The sequence below is a fragment of the Dermacentor silvarum genome, chromosome 2 (genome assembly GCF_013339745.2).
Source record: "Dermacentor silvarum isolate Dsil-2018 chromosome 2, BIME_Dsil_1.4, whole genome shotgun sequence".
NCBI lineage: Eukaryota > Metazoa > Arthropoda > Arachnida > Ixodida > Ixodidae > Dermacentor > Dermacentor silvarum.
Window position 1 is genome coordinate 237,492,649 of NC_051155.1, and position 19,080 is coordinate 237,511,728.

Genomic DNA, 19,080 nt, shown 5'->3' on the forward strand with positions numbered 1-19,080 from the left:
GCAAACACAGATCGGAGCTCTAACCTGCTGCCAACTGAATCGCCTCTCGCGAGTACTGCAAGCAACTGAGACCCTAGTGGTGCACATGCATATAGGTTGCATTTTAAAGCCGAAAAAAGAAAATTAGTTGTATTATGCTCCTTAAAGGCTATCCTAAAAACTGCTTATGTTGTCTTGCGTGACAAAGTGTCAATATGATCGTGTAAGGCATATATGCCTTTTATTTTTCTTGCTCTTCCAGCAGGGTAAGGTAGCAAACCAGAAGCTTCTCTTCCGGTTAAACTCTATGTCTCCCCCCCCCCCCCCCCCCACCATCTCACTTCTTTCCCTCTACTCTAGATGGTGGAATGTCGGCAGAAGTAACCTTAGTCAAATACCCTATGTGCCGCTTACACGCCGGTAAAATACATTACAATTCCTTGCATACAAAGCTGTAGGGTATTTAGAATAAGCATCAGTGACTGTTAAGTAGAAGCGATTACTTTAATTTTATACTCCCTAACCCTCGAAACACTAAGGGTATTGAGTGAAAAGCTGCTTCTTTATCGTGAGCAATATTATGTGTACGTATAAATACTCTGAGAAGGACTATTTGCGCAGTGGTTCTTGCTTACTAAAAGGCCACCAACTTAGCTTGACAAGGTGTCCTAGTGTGATACAATGTTTTTACAGATAATAGTCAGTCCGTGTGGCTCCTGGAAAAGACTAAGGACTTCTCGTTGTTGTTTTATATTACTTTTAATCTAGTTTCTTTGATACCTTTAGTTGCGAGCAGCTAGTGACGCAGGTCATCATGCCATGCTGATTAATGGTTCACACTTTCGGGGTTTGCAAATAGTTTATTAGTTTCATGTGGTGGAAGCAATACAAGACGCGACGGGCGCCGTGTGGCTCTTGGCCGAGTGTCCGTTGTCTTTCCAAAGCCCGGGGCTGAGAGCGTGTAGAGGCATGCCACTCATGCGCATGCGCGCCAGGCGCCGCAGGAGAGTGAAACAGCCGCGTTAGTGCTATGCCACTCGCCTGACGTCACTCGCTGAGGAGGGGACTGAGACTGAGACTCGTAAAACTCCAAGGAAACTCGTTAAGCAACTGCAGTAGTAACTCCCCTAACCGAGCGTTGCGTCATGACGCAAAAATAGGAAAGTAAATGTGGTTGCATAACTCTCCCCTTTTCTGCCTCTGCCGATATTAGACAGCTGGCGATATTAGGAAATGCTCACGATAAAATTCTAGGCCTGGTGCTTCACCAGACACGAGCAACCTTGCTCGTTAAACCAGACCATTTCCGAGGCATATAGGCTCAAGAATAGTAAGAGCTGAATGTGCGCAATTATTTTATCAATACTATGAGTCTAAGCTAAATAAATTTCTTCTTTAATTAAAGGTAATAAAACAGAAAAAAATGAAGTGAGTTTCGAAATAGAAGATTTGCGTTGATGCGGGAAAGATTAATGATATTTGTGAGCGCAATGTTACTTTATCTAAACCTTTTTTTTTTCGATTTTATTGGCGCAGTACTGTCACTCAAACTGTCTGCTTTAGGGAGACATAGGTTACGACCTGGGCAAAAAAACGCACTGAATTGCAGCAGTTGCAAAGAAACGGATCGTTGCATGTTAAATTTTGACATTCAATCTCTGTATCTTTGTCTTACTTGCATACGTAACGAAATAAAAAGCGTGTAGGCAGAGTAAAGATTCTCAGAAAACGACGGGCTAGCGTTTGCACGCCTTATCGCGTCGCACAAAACTTTTTTTTTTTCGCTTGTGTGTATAATATGGATAGTTCAACGCACAACAGGCAACGACCATCTATTTGAGTAAACAAGTGTACGTGCTTCGGCGGCCTCGCAGAACAGCACAGGGTTCACACACTCGTTTTGATGGGATGGTTATTGAGAGGCAGATTAGGTTATTCGTGTGGCGAGTTAACTTGAACGAAAAGCAGAATTCTTCGATAGCATCAGGGGCCTCTAACCTTTTCGTGTGATGCGCCTTTCGCTTTCCTTAACGAATACCGAAGGACCAGTTGACGAAGACTTCCACTGTCGCCACGGAGCCCGAAGTGTACCTTCCATCTACGAAAACGGAAAGACCACCAAAGACATTCCGTCGGCGTCTTCCTTGCAGCTGGAGGGGTCATTGCTTGCAATGCGTCCACGTAATACACGCCCCATATTCCATGGAGCGTGTATACTTCGCTGAAAGTTTCCGCCTGGAATCGACTCCGTTCAACGCCGCTAACGTTCACCGTTGAGTGGTGGCTTTCTAATACAGCACTCGGAGAAAGTGCCGAGCACGAGCGGCCGGTACGCATAGCGATTTCGGTGTGCTTTCAAAGCCAGCGCGTCAGATGTGTCTGTGGATGAGGAGGCAAAGGCAACGATGACATATGTTGAGAATGGATTGTGAAAGAATGGCAGGAGAAGAAGAAGAAGAAGGAACGTAGTCTACGGAGATTTCCTAAAAAATAACTCTATTCTGCTTTATTGTGTTCTCTTGAGCAACGTCCCTCTGGTGCTTCTATGCGGATGCGCTGCCAAGTCTTGAACGTGGCGGGTTCCGTGGACAGGCGCGGCGCTTTACATTCTCTTCGTCTCCGCCGACAGCGGTGGCAGGACGAAGAGAAGGCCCGTCGCCGAGTTGGCGCTGCGGCATAAGCAGAACGAGGCTCTTACCAAATCGTACTCGACGGTCAAGCACGCGTTTTTTGTGCTAAGGCGCTCGTTTTCACGCAGAATACGTTTTATGCATAAAGGGGTAGTCTCGACAAAAGGAATAACTTCATAAATGCTGCAGAACTGAAGCATTACCGAAACCGGCATGAAGTATATGGAGGCGCCATTGGACATTGCAAGTTTGCACCATCAGCCGACGTTCCTCAAACGTTGAAAGGTTTAGCATAACAACGAATGGAATCATATGTATTATAGCTTCGCGCGCTCTGAACTAATAGACAGGTATATCGATGCTCTCTCTAGTCGGTGTACGCCGGAGAAGCAGTGACACCAAGCTCACCTTTGTGGATAGTGTGACTGAAACACACAAGAGGATGGCGAATATCGAGAAAAATGTAGGGATGGTCGACCGGCCAACAAGGACATGGAAATGCAATCCGCAATGTTTTCCCGTGGAAGCGAGATGAGGATTAAGTTGACGCAGTACGTTCCCGAGGTGCCTGCTGATTGCTAAGCCAAGTAGGCATGTAGCTGCCAAACCAAATATTTGTATAAAAAGTCGCGAAATAGTGACGCATAGTCTCTCTCTCTCTCTCTCTCTAGTTCCCCTAGATAAAACGTTGGCACCCCTTGTGTCGCTGCTTCAATTTATATGTAGCGTCTCTGATTGGGGATCGCAGTACTAAATGCTGTGTCTCTCTTGGGTTACATAAGCACGTGTACCATTTCTGATCCTTATCGCAACGAGAATAAGTCACAATTCTTTCGTAATACCCCGAAGCATAAAACGTATTCTGCGTTTCCTTGTTCCGCGGTCACTCAGAAACTGGTAAGAGGGATGATGCGAGCATTACCTTAGCTTAGTGATTCTAGCTTTACTTTGTAAAATGCACTAGCAATTTGCAATCCGCGCGTAAGGAAAGGTCTCAAGAAAAGTTCGTTTAAGTTGCTTCAGAAACCGCATTTATTTCACGTGCCATCCGAAGATAGCATGCTTGAATCACTCAAATCTGCTTATGGCTTGAAGAATAAAACAACCATGTAGACGTGTTCTGACGCTAGCCTTTACTTCTACTTTATATGAAGCATCGAAGCACACATTTCGATTGCCATCTTACAGGAACCGCCAGTACAGGTTCGTTGCCGTAAAGCATCGAAAGCTTTACGGTTGCCAACCGGTAGCAGACAAAAATGAACATGGCGTGAGTATCTTGGCGACATTCGTAACAGGCTCCAACACTGAAAATTATTTGCATCAGCATTCGCTAAGACAACAATCAGTCCCGACGGCTCTGCGAAAACTTGTCAGCGGTTATTGACGCCAGCCCCTCCCCTACCGAGTGACACAGGACTAAACGACTCGTCGCTGTTGTGGCACCTTCGGCGGCGAGACGAACGCGCGCTCAGCGAACCGCGGCGAACAGCGTCGAGACACAGTTTCACTCTCCCTGTCGGACCACGGCCCGGCACCTCTCGGGGTTAGAATCAGCTCGCCCATGCCAACGGGAGATTATTGCAGGCAAGCCTACTTGGGTCGGCCACCAGCGCCGAGCGCCAGCTTGGGCTTCGGTCTTCCAGGCCGGCACTCGAGCCGAAGCGTGACGTCCGGTAGCGGTAGTAGTCCGGCCTGTGCAGGCTCGTCCACCGCGAGGGTGCCGGGTCGTCGCCGCTGCGACCAGCGCGAGGAGTCCAACTGAGGTCGTCGAAGCAGCGACGAGTCACCACGGCCGGCGGCGACTTGTCGCGCCTCCGCACCACGTAGTCGGTGCACGACCGGCGGTACGGGCAGTGGCGCGACAGGGGACGCGACACTGGCAACACTTCCTCCTCCTCCTCCTCCCCCTCAGCCTCGCCCTGCTCCGCCGAGCTGACAAGGCCGCGAGGCGGCGAAAACACTGACCTGGCGGGCGTCGAAGGCTTGGGCGCCGGCGAAGACAGCTCCCGTCGCGACGGCGGCTCCTCCTCGATGCCACGGCGCTGCCGCGACCGCATCGAGTCGCTGGTCGCCGTCGTCGTGCTGGCCGTCGTGTCTTCGGAAGCCGTGGAACTCCTCCTGGACTGCGTGGGCGTGCTCTCGATGGAACTCTGGCGAGGCGTTGGCGTTCGCGGGGAGTCGGGGGGCGTCGCTCGCGACGAAACGTCGTCCTTGGGCACGAGTCGTCGGAGCTGCGACGGCCTCGTGTCCAGGGGCGGCGGAGGGGACGTCGCGGACGCCGAGGTGGTTGCGGCCGCAGCTTGGTTGGCCGCCTTCTTCTGCTTGTCGACTTCGTCCTCGCTGAGCTGCCTCGACGGGGGCCTCCTAGGTGGCGGCACGGGAACCACCGGAGCAGGAGGCGGCTCGTTTTCCAGCCTCTCCTTTTCGGCCTGCTTTTGCTTCTGTCTGATCTGGTTTTCGTGGAGACGCTCCATGAATTTGGCCGAATCACTAAGCTTTACGACGCCGCTGAGCGGACCGCGAGTGGCGTCATCTGTGTCAAACACTTTCTCCCGCGGAGGCGGTGGTTCCTCGAAGCGCACGTTCCTCGTGTGGCTGCTCAGTCCTTCCGAGTCGTCGTCCATAAGCTCACGCGCGTAACGAGATCTGAAATTATGATGACCTCCACCCGTGCCTTCGTCTCTCCAGGATCGGTCTTCGAACCGACTTCCATAGCGATTTGAGAGTCGGCTGTCTGCACTATCGCTATCCCTGCCACGATCAGGACCGTACCTTCGAAGAATAGAGTTCTCACTATTGTCCCTACCGCGATTTCTAGAGTACATTGAAGAAGGACCCTCAAAGCTGCCATCTCGGTCGGAGTCACTGAGATGGCCGCCGTATCGCTGACCAATGTCTAGCATTGACCGGGTAGAGTCCTGCTTCTTTTGGAATTGCACTGCGAGTCGGTGGTCGCTCTGACTGCGCATCAGTGCGTTGGCCGTGCCGCCTCCGGACGAACCGAGGTTAAGCTGGGGTATGTTGAGACTCGAGGATGACTGCGTGATAGGGGTGTTGAACTTGAGCTCTCCCAGATTGGCCAACGTGCGATGCAGTGCGTCAGGGTCCGTGTGGATCTGGAGCTTGACCCTTCTCGTGAAATCCGACGTGTCCGGATCGAAGTTCCTCAGGAACTCGAGAGTCTTGGAGAATATCTCCTTGTACTCCACGAGCTCCGAGTCAGTCCATTCGGTGTCGTCGTTGACGTACTTCTCGACGACGTCGCAGTTAGATGTAATGTTGTTAACTTCTGTCTCGACATCTTCGGAAAGCGCCGACAGCTGCTTGAGCTCCTGCTGCAGGTACACGTCTATTTCGTTCTTGAGTTTACTGTGCACCAGCTGCAGGTCTTTGATGTAGCGATTGATGAGGTCGTCCAGCTCATCTTTCACGAGCGCGCAATTCTGCGATAGCTTGTCCTGGTTCTTGCTGTTCTGGGAGAGGTGGTCGTTCAACCGGTTCAGGCACCTGCGGACTTGGTTGCAGATGCGGCTGATCTCCCGGCGCATGATGTCCAGGTGCGCCTCCTTGCACGTCTCGCAGACCTTCTTCTCGCAATGCGAACAGCGGCTCACGTAGCTCTTCTCGCTGCATACGTGGCAGCGCTCCATGGACGAAGGCAGCGGCTCGGGTTCTTCGCCCGTGATGTCTCGGTGCAGCTCGAGGAACCGCATCAGCGTCACGTTGGTGGGGAACGTCTGCACGCCGTTGTACGGGATGCGGTGCTCGGCCCGGCATTCGGGACACTTGATCTGCCGCCGCGCGTAGTCCTGAAGCCCTTCCAGGCAAGGGTCGGCGCAGAACGAGTGCTGGCATGGCAGAAGCTTCGGGTTCCGGTATCGGTCTAGACAGATTGCGCACGTGAGCAGCTGGTCCAGCTGGCTCCACGCTGAAGTCATGGTGTCGGCGCTCTCAAGTCGAGTCGGCTTTAAGGATTTCGGCTATTTAGGCGTAGTCGTTCGTTGCTCTGGCCTGAGTGGGACCTGCGTTCATTCTGGCTGCTGTAGCCGAGGCGACGCGGGGTGGTCAGCATCTGGAAAGAGATAAAGACACTCGCGAGATTACAAACCGTGCCACCAACAACGCCGAATTGTTTTCTTTATCGGGAAGAAAGAGTAACTGTTAAGCACAATAAAATAATGGCATTATATCACAAGTGATTTGTTATTCACTTTAAACATTATTGGGTCGATAGCGAAAAAAGCAAAAATGCACTGTAATAGCATTGACAGCATGCTTTGAGGACAGTTGTTGGGCGCTATTATCGTGTAGTGTAATACATACCCCATACGATCCTCTGCAACGAATGTTAGGTAAAGAAGTGTTTTGTTCATATAACTGTTTTTTTTTTTTTACTGTGCCGAGTAAAGTAGTTGTCTCTTTTTTGTTTGCACTGTTGCTTAAAGGATGCCTTTGTAATGTTGTGTTGTTTTGATTTCTATTTAGTAATGACATTACGTGTTCAATAATTCCTACAATCTCGATCTTCTACCCAAACCATGGGCGCAAGCGTATATATACTATAATAGTATATATGTGCGTAACACTACGTGTCCGTGAATACTGAAAGAAGCAATAGCAGCCGCCTATTTGTGCGCCAACAACTCATTTTTATTATGTCAATAAATATCATGCATTTTTACCTTTTTCTTTGTAAACAACACGCATGTTTACGCGCGAATTTTACGAACATGAGCACTCAACCGAGATAGCACGCGTATAACTTGTTCTGTGCGTTCTTCCTATTTCACTTAATATGGCAAATGTTAAAGACAAACGACAAACTAGCCCGACTTCGTATTCTCTTGAGTTTGAGGACAAGACACGAAATACGCGCGGTCGCATATATTGAAAGCATCCTGTTTATATTCGGTTCATGCATTCCATATTCAAATGCACGAATATGCTCTGTGTCAAGTGGTGAAATGTACATGCTACAGCGGGCAGGCCAGGCGCTAACCGTTGGTGAGTGAAAAGGGGGCCACTGTTAATAACAAAAAAAATTATACTGGCCCTATCTTCATCGGGTACCTAATCCACGCCTGTAGAATTATCGCAGGGTATAGATACTTACCGAGAGTTTCTCATTTGAAACTACGGTAAGTATTTAAACTGCATGATTGCATCAGCCGCTCCCCAAACTTGCCTTGCTTAAAATAATTACAATCATCCTCAGACCCACTTCTTTTATAATAATGTCCTCCGTTTCTAATCGGCTTCACGTGCCGGAATATGTCTGTTTGCCAATTTGCTTTCGTTTAACACATTGTTCCTAACTCACTTCAGATAACCATGCGTTTGTTCCGTTACTTTATTTTCCTTTCGGAAAGTACAAATTGTTATGGTTCGTCCTTTTCCAACATTTAAAAGCAACTAGAACGACAAACCGCGTCAAACACAGGGGCTAACAACTTCATATTTTCGTATTCGTTCACTCTACGGACGCCATTCCGAGCACAGTCGCCGACGGAATGTTTAGTGCATTGAATGAGCTGATGTATTTGGACCTTCTAAACTTCACTTAATCCCCGTAGCCAACTTAATCTCTCCGCCACGGTGAAATAGAACGATAATGGAGATTAGTAGTTTTCAATCTGCTGCGCATCTTCTCCGTCCGCAAGCTATCTGCATGCTTCGATTTTCGAGAGGTCTTAAAGAGTATGCAAAAGAGAACTGCGGCTAAATGTGAGCGAACCTGGTCGCAAGCATTTCCTCTCTCACTCTGTACAGACGGAGTTGTAATGAACAAAGTGGTGAGAGCAAGGCTATTCCCTAATACCTCCAATTACCTCCGCGAAGGCCTTCGAGCAAAGCACTCATAAGCGGAGAGAAGAAACATTATACGACTTAGAAATTACGAGAGCCCGAGGGACAAGCGTGTGGAGAAATGCACTGGAGCTGCCTGTATCACGTGGATTGTATATGCTAAAATCTCTTTTGAAGTCTGTAAGAACCTACCTAAGTTGTCGCACATGCTGCCACAACGCAACGCATTATCATCCATGAAAAAGCGGAAACGTGATTGTTTCGCGTGGGATGTCTCAGCAAACAGATCGATGTGGAGCAAATTAACCCCGTACTCCAAATATTGACGTTTCTCTTTCACTTTGTTTTTGTTTGTGTTTTTTATTACAGAATTTGCAATTGCGCACGCGCGAGCCCTTCAGAGAAATCTCCATTTTATCTCGCACCCAAGGTCTACCATTCGACCCAAGGTGTAACAAGCACCGTTCTACCAACGACGGAAACGCTAGCAAAGTACTGAAGTGAAGTCGTAAGAGAGGCGACCTCGTAAAAATATAGCTAGAGGCTTTCGATATATTTGTCGCATAAATCTTATGAAGTACTCAGCTACCCTAAAAAGTTTATATTTTGCTGACACACAACATCTAGACATCCTACAGACAACGCTTAATCCAAAATTAAAGGCCCTTTGTCCACATAGTGTCAAAATACATGTATACGGAGCTATGACCATATATATATATATATATATATATATATATATATATATAATATTAGTTCACAGTCAACATAGTTTTGTATATATACCAATAAGGATTCTGCCCACAACAGCCATAAGAATGGTAATATTGGTCGCCAGGTATTGCAGTATTCACCTTGATTAAAGGGGAATCGTATAAGGGATGAATGAAACCACGCATACAGACAAGAAAAAAAAAGACGAGTAACCTGCATTCGCAAGTACCTGGTTGTCCTCTCCGAGCATATAGTATTCTCTCGTCTGTATTGAGGCTTTAATCATCCTGAACAACGCTGTAAACAGCCTATATAAACCTGTACAAAAGCTCTCTACGTAAACGTCTGCAGACTTTCGATAGTGTACCAAGATACACTGCGCTCATAGGCGAGATAGATGCGCTGCCATGACCAAGCATCCAAACCACGCTTGACAGTAAGGTCGCGCAAGAAAAGTCAACACGACAGCAAGTAGACAGGACCAAGCGTGAGGCAGGAGAAGTGTCGCTTAACGACGCGTGCACTGCTAAGCTAGATCCTAACCGACCCCAGTGTCTCTCCATCTGCTCATCCGAGCCTCTGGCGTTCCCCGCCTTTTGCGCTAGCCTCACATGGTGCGTCATTCAGTCTATTTCAAAGGTGGGCTCACATCGGACGACGGAACGCGCGCGTGCTTGCCCCGCTGTTGCGCTCATTCTCGCGTCTTTTTTTAGGCGGAAGTGAAGCAAGCTGGGCCGAGCTACGCAGCCCGCGAGGAGATGCCAGGCCTTTCTCGAGCGTCTCGTGCTTCTTCTTACTTGGCTCGCGATCCTCTCGGCATGCTCTCGCACGACTCGAGAGGAGACACAGCCGGCAGCGAGGGAGACGTATCTCTCGATGCCATGCGCGCTTTCCCCGACGGGGAGATCGGGACGGGAGCGGCGCACTGCCCGACCCAGAATTTTAATTGCTCGTCTCCGTTCCGGCAAGGAGGCGGCGCACGGAGCGATAACGGAACGAGATAAGTCTGGATTGCTAATCCTGGGGTTATCGCATGTTTCTATGTCTTCTTTTTTTCATGTGTGCGTGTGCGAGAGAGAGAGACAGTGCGTGAGTGTGTGTGGAAGTGGTGTGCATTCCTCGGAGAGGGTCTCCTTTCAAGGGAAGGGTAAAAATAACTGGGCAAACCTAGTTTGGTATGTACAACTTGTGGAGCAGCAAACAGGTCAGTCTTTCCATTGATCGAGGACTCCGTGAGCGAGAAAGGATGCAAAAGCGAAAGGCCACGCGCGTGGCGAGGCCAACTTGAAATTGCCTTCCAGCTATTTGCTGTGAAGCCATCGATTTTGATAGCGCCCGATCAGCGGCTTGTTCGTTGCGCGTCATTAAACAAAAATACATATCGCGCACAAAAAGAAGACACAGACTCAGCCGCCCCGAGTCAGTGACTGTGCTAAGCAACGCCACTGCAGTGCACTTTTTTCATGACCTAGCAGCCCAATCATACAACCGAACAAATGTTTACGTAAGCCATGCCCAAGTTCAGTTCAGTTCATTTTCTTAAAGGCCCCTTTATCAGGGTGTTACATATGGGGTGGGGTACATCATGAAGCGAATAATTCAACGTAATAACTATGGGACATTTTAAAAATGGTAGGTACACTGTGCAAACAAACACACGCGATAAATGATGAATTCGTATAAGAAATAGTAATTATTTTGGCAAAACAGAATAAACATCGGCGATGGACAATTCAACGTGATAACCAATGTAACAACCGAGCGCACAAATGGTAGGCTCGGTGGCTTCGCCACAACGCTGTCATCTAACATGCTGATTTTCACAGTGCAGACGATCACCGCCGTTGTTTGCCACGTGCTGCTGCCTCCATTGCAGACGGCTTGCGCCATGACACCAATGGCGCATGCGCCATCGCTCTACCGATACCCAAACCAGGTTGACGTACCGCCTACCTTTGCTTCGCCGGAGGAACGTAGACCGTCACACTGAAACTGGTTGCTCCAGCCAGCGTAGGATCACGCATCGAAAGGGACACTCTCAAGTCCGTCAACTATGGGGCTGACGCGCTGGAGTTTTGAAAGTACTGTGGCGCAGCCTGGTGGCGTGCAATGAAGTTGGCTGGGTAGGTTAAGATGGACGACGTCCCTTGAGTTACAGAGGTCTCGCTCGCTTTGTGCGTCGTATTGAATTCTTTGAGTAGTTTTCAGACTCGAAAAGTGCTTGAAACGTACGCACGACCTTGTGCGTTGCCGCCTGCATCGTCGCATATGGAAGCCGAGCACTCTGTTTCGACAAACGGCGTCGAAAGCAGGGGAAACCTGACGATTACGCTGAGCAGCGCGCGGTCCCGAAGCGCGGTAGCCGCTGTTATTGCTGCTTGGTAAATTGTCATGAACGTGAGGGTCGTAATCCTGATGTGTGGTTCTATTGGTTCCCCGGAAAGCCGTATCAAGCGGACGACGGAAGCGCTGCAGATACGTGCTGTTCGACGCGTGAAGTACGCAAGAGAAACGTCATCTGCTACGTATACATGTGAGGTATTTACAACCCATACATGTAGGGTAAGCAACGCGGCTCGTTCACCTGCCGAGCGTCCCGAGCGAGTTAATGAGGTTAACCAGGCAATGTTAACAAAGGGCTCCGTCAAGACCAGCGAATACCGACCCAAAGTATTTTCGGAGCGCGCAGCCAACACGGGGCAGATTGCAAAGCCACTGCTGTCAGCATGCGAATTTGCGAACTGCCATCGCGCACATACACAATTTGAAGAATTTTGCGGAGACAAATGTCGGAAATTACGCCTAACTGCCGTGCATATTGCAAAAGTGCTTGCGCGATTGACTGTGCTGCAGAAACGGTATAGACCCACGGCCGACGGCCGCGCGCAGCAGTCGTCGGTGGATCTTTCACGATTCCGTTTCTTCGTTTATTGCAGATCATTTTGGGTTTCTTAAGAGCCATCTCTTCGTCCATTCATTGTCGCTAATCGCGCGAACATGCCTCATAGACCTTTCCTGAATTTCAATGTCGTATGACATTCGCTGAACTTGCGAGTGGCAGCGCGCCGAAATAGTCCCTGCGATCTCCAGCACGTCGTAAACGTACTGGCCGTTAAACAGCTTCCTGCCTTTTCAACGAGTGCTTGGCCTGAAGAATTCTTGCACGCCTGAAATTCGCAGAAATCCAAAGCGCTCCATAGCGCCCCCGAGCTTTCAGGAGCATACGGCCACCTTTGCCACTACTCGAAACCAACGAACTCGTCGTAGGGGGCGCTGTTCAGCGGCGCTATTGCAGCGCCGCCTGGGCACCGAGTCTTTCCCTAGCAACCATCGCGACCGCCTTGTGGGCTCGGTGGCTTCACCACAACGCTCTCGTCTAACATGCTGGTTTTCACCGTGCAGTTTGGTGCGAAATACAGTCTTTTCAGTAAGAAATGCAGCGATTATTGTTTAGTGCAGCTCCTGAGCCCACAGTGCTACCTCGCTCTGCTTGGTGAATGTGTGCATGTCATTCAGTCATTGCTGATGCTGTCAGGCGATGTGGAAATCAATCCAGGGCCTAGTATAAATGACGTTCTCGCTGAGTTACAGAAGCTGAAAGTTGAGCAAACTATATATATCACTGAGATACAAGGCCTAAAGGATCAACTTTTGAGCGCCGATGAAACACTAACGGATTTAAATAAGTGAATGATGGAACTTGAGCAACACTACTAGGCACTGATTCCCCTACGAAGTGTATCAGAAGCTGTGCACGCAGCTACCGCTGAGACTGGTCGCCTGGTATCTAGCCTCGAGAACCGCATAGAAGATGCTGACAACCGTTCCCGTAGGAACAACTTAATGTTGTATGGCATTCCTGATTCCAGCCCTTCTGAAACTTTTGCTCAATCAGAAAAGCTATTTGTTGATAACATTCGTGAGCACATAGGCATAAGCCTCGATCCGAAAGAAATTGATCGCGCCCACCGGTTGGGACGCTATCCACCTGGCCGTAACCGCCCAATCATCGTTAAGTTTGCGTTCTATAAAACATGTTGTTCTTCACTTGAGCGCCACAGTGCACCGCGGTTCGGGTTATCGATGACACGGTGAAATTTGCAGGTCTCCTATTTAACAGATTCACGAGTGAGGAACATCTCCTGAACAGCACATGCAGGAAAGATTGTGACGGCCGCGGACTTTTGTGCGGGGACTTTGGTACGAACGCAGGCATGCGGCGAGTGTCCGAGCTTGAGGTTTGTCCGCGCTTCAGTTATACGCTGGAGGTCGGATGCGAGCATCCAGGAAACCAACATAGCGACGTCGTAAGTCTCGGATGCCATGGATTGGTCTGCGCTCTCCACTTGGTTGAGTACAACGTTCGCTCATTTCGCAATAATTACTACTTGTATTGCTCGCTTATCTTCCTCCACCTTTGAATGAATGAATCAATCAATCAATCAATCAATCAATCAAAAGCAGGCGACATCACAATGACGTGATTACTTTGACTTCGAAGCAAAAAGAAAGCGACTATTTGGAGTTATTCCTTGAAATAATGTTCTGAGCGCAATGTACGTGTCAACTGACTAAATGAAGCTAAACTGAAATCTTCAAGAAGCTGCAAGAAGCGTCCCTACGAGAATTAAAGCACCAGTACGCAACATGGAAGCACCACCAAGTGTGTAATGCGCCTAGAAAAGCTTTGTAACGTTTTCAACAGGAGACTATACTTCGCCCCTGATGAGTGGGCCGCATGTTTAGCACAATATCGATAAAAACGACGAAATGCGCTCCTCTCACACCGGTTGCCCACTTCGCACAAAGAAGTTTTATGTCCCGCTTTTTGACCTCAAAAACATTGTGAACGACGTCGTCCAGCTCACAGCCAAGTTGTAACAGAACCTGATTTAAATATTATCCAAGAAACATCCTTCCTTGATAATCCTCATAATCATTATCCTAGTCGCGTTATCATTATCAGTATCAGTATCAATTTTACGGTGCTAAGCAGTCAAGGGCTCGGTATCATTTTACCCATGGTATTAAGACATTAAAAAACAAAGCACTCCCTCATAGATCATGCATTGCTCAAACTTGCCTATACTATAAAATTATTTGAGCGCATCATTCTACATGATTATCATCCACCCTGGTTTACTATCTTTCCCTTGGCAACCATTGTTATTTCTGTGATAAATCACCTGTTATCAGTTCTGGGCATCATGTGATCTCCCTTAGCTCGATTTGTTCCTTTCACTTTCAACTAGAATATTACCCACACTAGCGTTCTGTCCCTAATCAACACTGCTGTCTTTGTATCGCTTTCTCGATCTCCATACAATAAAGCGTAGCAAGCTCCGAACCCCAGGCCTACACGATGATCGAACCTTCGTTCTCCTGAATCGAGACTTGCGCTGCACCGTATGGGCTACGAACAGCCAGGCTTATGAGATGAATGCAAAATTAGTACGAAAGAAAGAAAGAAAGAAAGAAAGAAAGAAAGAAAGAAAGAAAGAAAGAAAGAAAGAAAGAAAGAAAGAAAGAAAGAAAGAAAGAAAGAAAGAAAGAAAGAAAGAAAGAAAGAAAGAAAGAAAGAAAGAAAGAAAGAAACAAACAAACAAACAAAGACCAACATCGTCGAAAGTTGAGGATTTTGACTTGATGAGATAATAGTTTTTACTGGCGCAAATATTTTTATTTGTGTGGTCGATGACTGGGGTGAGTGACCTCTCAACGAATTCAGTTTCGAAGATAAAGATGAAGCTCACAGCAGGTACTCAGAATAACGGAGTCCTCAATTAATGAAAGGCGAGACGATGTACATTGCTAAGCGCTTAAAGTAACATTTATTCACGCCATAATGTTAATGTCAGACTAATTCAAGTACATGTAATTTAAAGGATTCGTAGCAAACGCAGCAGCAACCCTTGATTATTCATCCCCCTGTGGTTAGACAAAACTCTTTTTTATTGCAGAAATGTCACCGGTTTTTCGTCTCAAGTTATACAGCCTACGCCATCCTACTTAATCCATGTTCGAAAGACGAACGTATTCCCCATGTCAGGAAGGTTGCCAGCTCCATCATACAGCGATTCTTCCTTTTCCCTATCTTTGCCCAGAACCACACACAACTATGGAGACGGTCGAAAACATACAACGGAAGCCTTCACCTCTCGGTCTTTGGCGTATGTTATGTGTTCATATGCCTGACAAAAGCTGTCACGACATGCGTACCAATGCCGCAAAACAGCAAGAAAGAACAAAAAGGGCTATTTACCTACATAAAAACTTTCGTCCCCCGGCCGATGTAGGTATAATAACGCATAAATAAGTAAGAGGTACAGAATCACGAGACATAACCCGGCAGAACGAAAAGAAGAGCTGAACGAGTCGTTCACTTACGCACTAGCTACTCACTCCTTCACTAGTGCACATATTAGCACTATATATGTGCGTCCCCTCCTCCTGTCCTAATCATCATATTTCATTACTCTTCTTGCCCCCTTTCCTTTTTCCCCTGTGCCGAGTAGCAGGCCAGAGCATACAAGCCTACGCCGAAGGTAAACATTCTGCAGATATCTGCCTGGTTGGGGACAACTGAATTGAAGAGTTTACACTCAAGCTCTATGAAAAGTGACTGAGCGCCTGTCAAAGCGCCAACAACGCACATAAGCACTGCTACGCCTCAAGCCATCTCACCCTTGAAGGGGCCGGTCGGGCTACGAAACGCCAGGTTCTATATAATAAGTTTTGTTGGAGCTTTCCTTCTTAGTAATCAAGCTCAGGCCGACCTCTATGCACTTCATCTAATGAACTATCTATCTCTCTCTATTAGTACTAGCTTCGCCGTCCGTTCATGTGACTCATTGTTATAAACGGTCTGGGCTGCAGGGTAACAGCTTCGCACTGCCACTGTGGACTTGCTGAATTGTGAAACTTGGATTCCCGGTGAGCAATTCCATGAATGCAAAACGAGTTAAAAGCTGCCGTTCCCAGGTCTTCCGGTGACATCACAGCGACCGGTCAGAACTGGTGAGCTAGACGTTTAATGTATACATATATACAGGATATTAAAACCACTACGCATCGCTTTTTTTTCTATACCCTGCAATTCAGTGCGCGAACAATTTATTTACGGTTGTCCGAGGTAATATATATGGCACGAAATTTCCTGACCAATACAGAACCTGCGGAGGGTGTTTGCACTCCTCTGACAGTTTATTCACGGAGTGTACTACGTCCCGACAAAGAAATGAGGAACTATTACCATTCGTTTGCATGTCTTTGTGTTCCCTTTTACAACATTGAGGGCAGCAAACTAGATATTCTTTCCCAAATAACCTTCTTGCGTTTTGTATTTCATTTCCGGCCGGCCGTCCATTTATTCATCGATCTCAATTCTGGCACTGACACTGGCGGCGAGCTATCTGTTAGTATATCTAGGTATCTAGTTATATCTATAGCTATGGAAGCCGCCTTTATCATTCCACAGCCGTACTCCGCGTTCGCTCTAAAGGAGTTTGGAGCCCCAACGCGTTCGTTCCGAAACACGCAGCCATAGAACATGATAAATATATTCGTTCGTAATAACCAAGCATTTGTTATAACTCGAGTTGTTATCAGTGGGCTCCATTGTGTATGCCTTTTTCCACATTTAAGCTTCCTGGATCTCTTGGTTCCTGTCGCTAGTCACCCTAAAACTGGCAGGAGTGATTAACGTGCGTTCGTACCTGACCTCTGACGTGACTATTGTACAGCAAGCAACGGCGACAGTTTTGCACATGATAAACTTTGACTCTAATACCAGGCGCAAAACATCGCCAATTTTAATAGAGAATCACATCTTTAGCCATTGACAAGATCTGGAGGAAACCACTGACGACCAAAGATAAATGACCTCCCGCAAATACGCGATACAGCTAATTTTACGACGGCCGAGTGTTCTAGAATTTTCTGAGACGCAATTATAACGTAAGTACGTTTAACAATTTCATTTCAGAATCATTGCAGATAACCGCGGAAACAATACTCTGGTGAGCGTTCGCAAGAACCCATAGATTAAGTTAAGTATACTACGCTAAATGAGTACGATTAAGATGCGTGCGAGCGGCGGCTTAAAGGGACACAAAGGAGCAATGCTCAATCGTTTACACCAATAAAGTATTATTTCAAAACTGTATTTTAATTCATCTAAAGGAAAAAAGTTTGAATATTACTTTTGTGTTTTCTTAGAGACACTGGTCTTGATGAGACACTTTATAGTTGAGCGTTGATTGTTGTGTTTTCTGTATGCCGTTTATCTGTGTTGTGAACTGTGCCCATCATTTCATTTTTCATCCTATTCATCTGAAGTTGCACGCTAGGCATGCCGCCAAAAAACCTCTCCAGGAATCATTAAATCTCTCTCCCTCTGTCTTCTTTTTTTTAATTCCGCGCCAAAACCTCGTGACCACTTCGTCAGAGTTACGTCACCAATTTCAATGTGTTTTCTAGTATTCGGACCCTTTTGGAGAGAGGATATGCTCTCAGAACTTGCTAGGTCGAACCTTTTGTTCCTTTAGAATGCAATGTAATCCTTCTTCGGCCCAATGCAGACGCTTTCAAAATCAGCGACGTAACGGCAAGATGACACCGAAACTCCATGATGGTTCCGTTCATCGTATTTCGTTCTCGGATTCATTTCTGGGTTACAAAGCCTCCTTTCATGGTAAGAGAGGAAGCCGCTTCAAAAGTGTAATTAGCTAGCATAGGTCTTAACTAAACGTCAAGTTTCTCTCTTTCAGAAGCTAAATTTTCTAGGCAACTTAACTTGATACTCCTCTTAAGGTATGAGACCATGTTGAAAACACAATTTTTCTTTTTCAAGATGCCACATTTTCTTGTTTTTATTTACTTCGATGCACAATTCGTCGAGGAGCATTTCGCAGAAAAAAAATGTTATTCCTAATATTGTTTCGTTCAAAAGATATCGCAACAAATGTAACCCTACCCGGCACCTGTGAAACCGTAACTGAAAGTGCCTGTCTCGTGTGAAACACGAAACTGCTCAAATTCTGCAGTTTTTTTCTCGCATTACTATTATGTGTGAACAAGTAATAATGCTCTAAGGGCATCTTCAGCAGGTTTTCATCGTTAACAAAAATTAACTCTCACGAGAGAAACGAGATAATTTGAACACGTTGTTTACGCTCTGGAGGTTCTTTACGGACGTCAAAGAAGCAGCGGATTGTCTTGTTTAACGGTGTTTACACGCTTTCGTCTTCTCTTTCATACTGGTAGCCACAGTATGGGGAAGTTCAGAGCGCAGAGGTGAGGAAAAACAAATGTTTTGCGGTAATCAACACAAAGACGTAACAGCGCACGGCGGACCCGGCGTCACAGTACTGGGCCGCGATTTTGTAGCGATGCCTTCCGCTCGATTATATGCCACTCGTATTATCCACCGTTCAAGGCCGGCTGATCACTTTGATGACGCGGGCGGGACGTCGCTCTGACCACTGACAAAGCGCGAAAAGTGCGAAAAGGAATATCATCGGTGAAGGAATCGCTACAAAATGGCGGCCCTGGGGCTGCAAAACAAGCTAGAAAAAAAATACGAGGTACCACGCAAGCAAAAGCAGACAAGAACAAGACTCAGGACGAAACACATTACAAATATGGGGGATTTTAACTCGCCTGAATGCATTTTATGTGCGATTGAATTCTTTGAAATCTATTTCGTTGATTTTCTCAAACCTATTTTTGTTTTTGCAATTCTTCCATACGCGAAGAAGCGTGACTTTTTTGCAAATAAATATTTTTCAGTGAGACTTTCCACACCTATTTCTCACATTGATTGATGTGCAATAAACCACAATAAGCAAATTCGTGCAACAAGTTTTGATATGGCTCCCTGTTATAGCAAGGCGTGTCAATTGGAAAAGCATATTTTTTTATTTAATCAGTGCTTCGAGGATTAACTGTA

General features: G+C 47.1%; 1 protein-coding gene across 6 annotated transcripts in view; it reads right to left on the reverse strand.

The window, feature by feature from the left end:
* LOC119442913 (RING finger protein nhl-1) overlaps positions 1-19,080 on the reverse strand; it is a 130,117-nt gene that overhangs the window by 16,150 nt on the left and 94,887 nt on the right. For all 6 annotated transcript variants that reach the window (XM_037707977.2, XM_049662455.1, XM_037707976.2 and 3 more), the window contains exon 2: positions 4,578-6,684. In XM_037707977.2, the coding sequence (XP_037563905.1) occupies positions 4,578-6,550 (1,973 nt within the window). In that variant the 5' untranslated portion in view covers positions 6,551-6,684. The remainder of the gene's footprint in view (positions 1-4,577; positions 6,685-19,080) is intronic.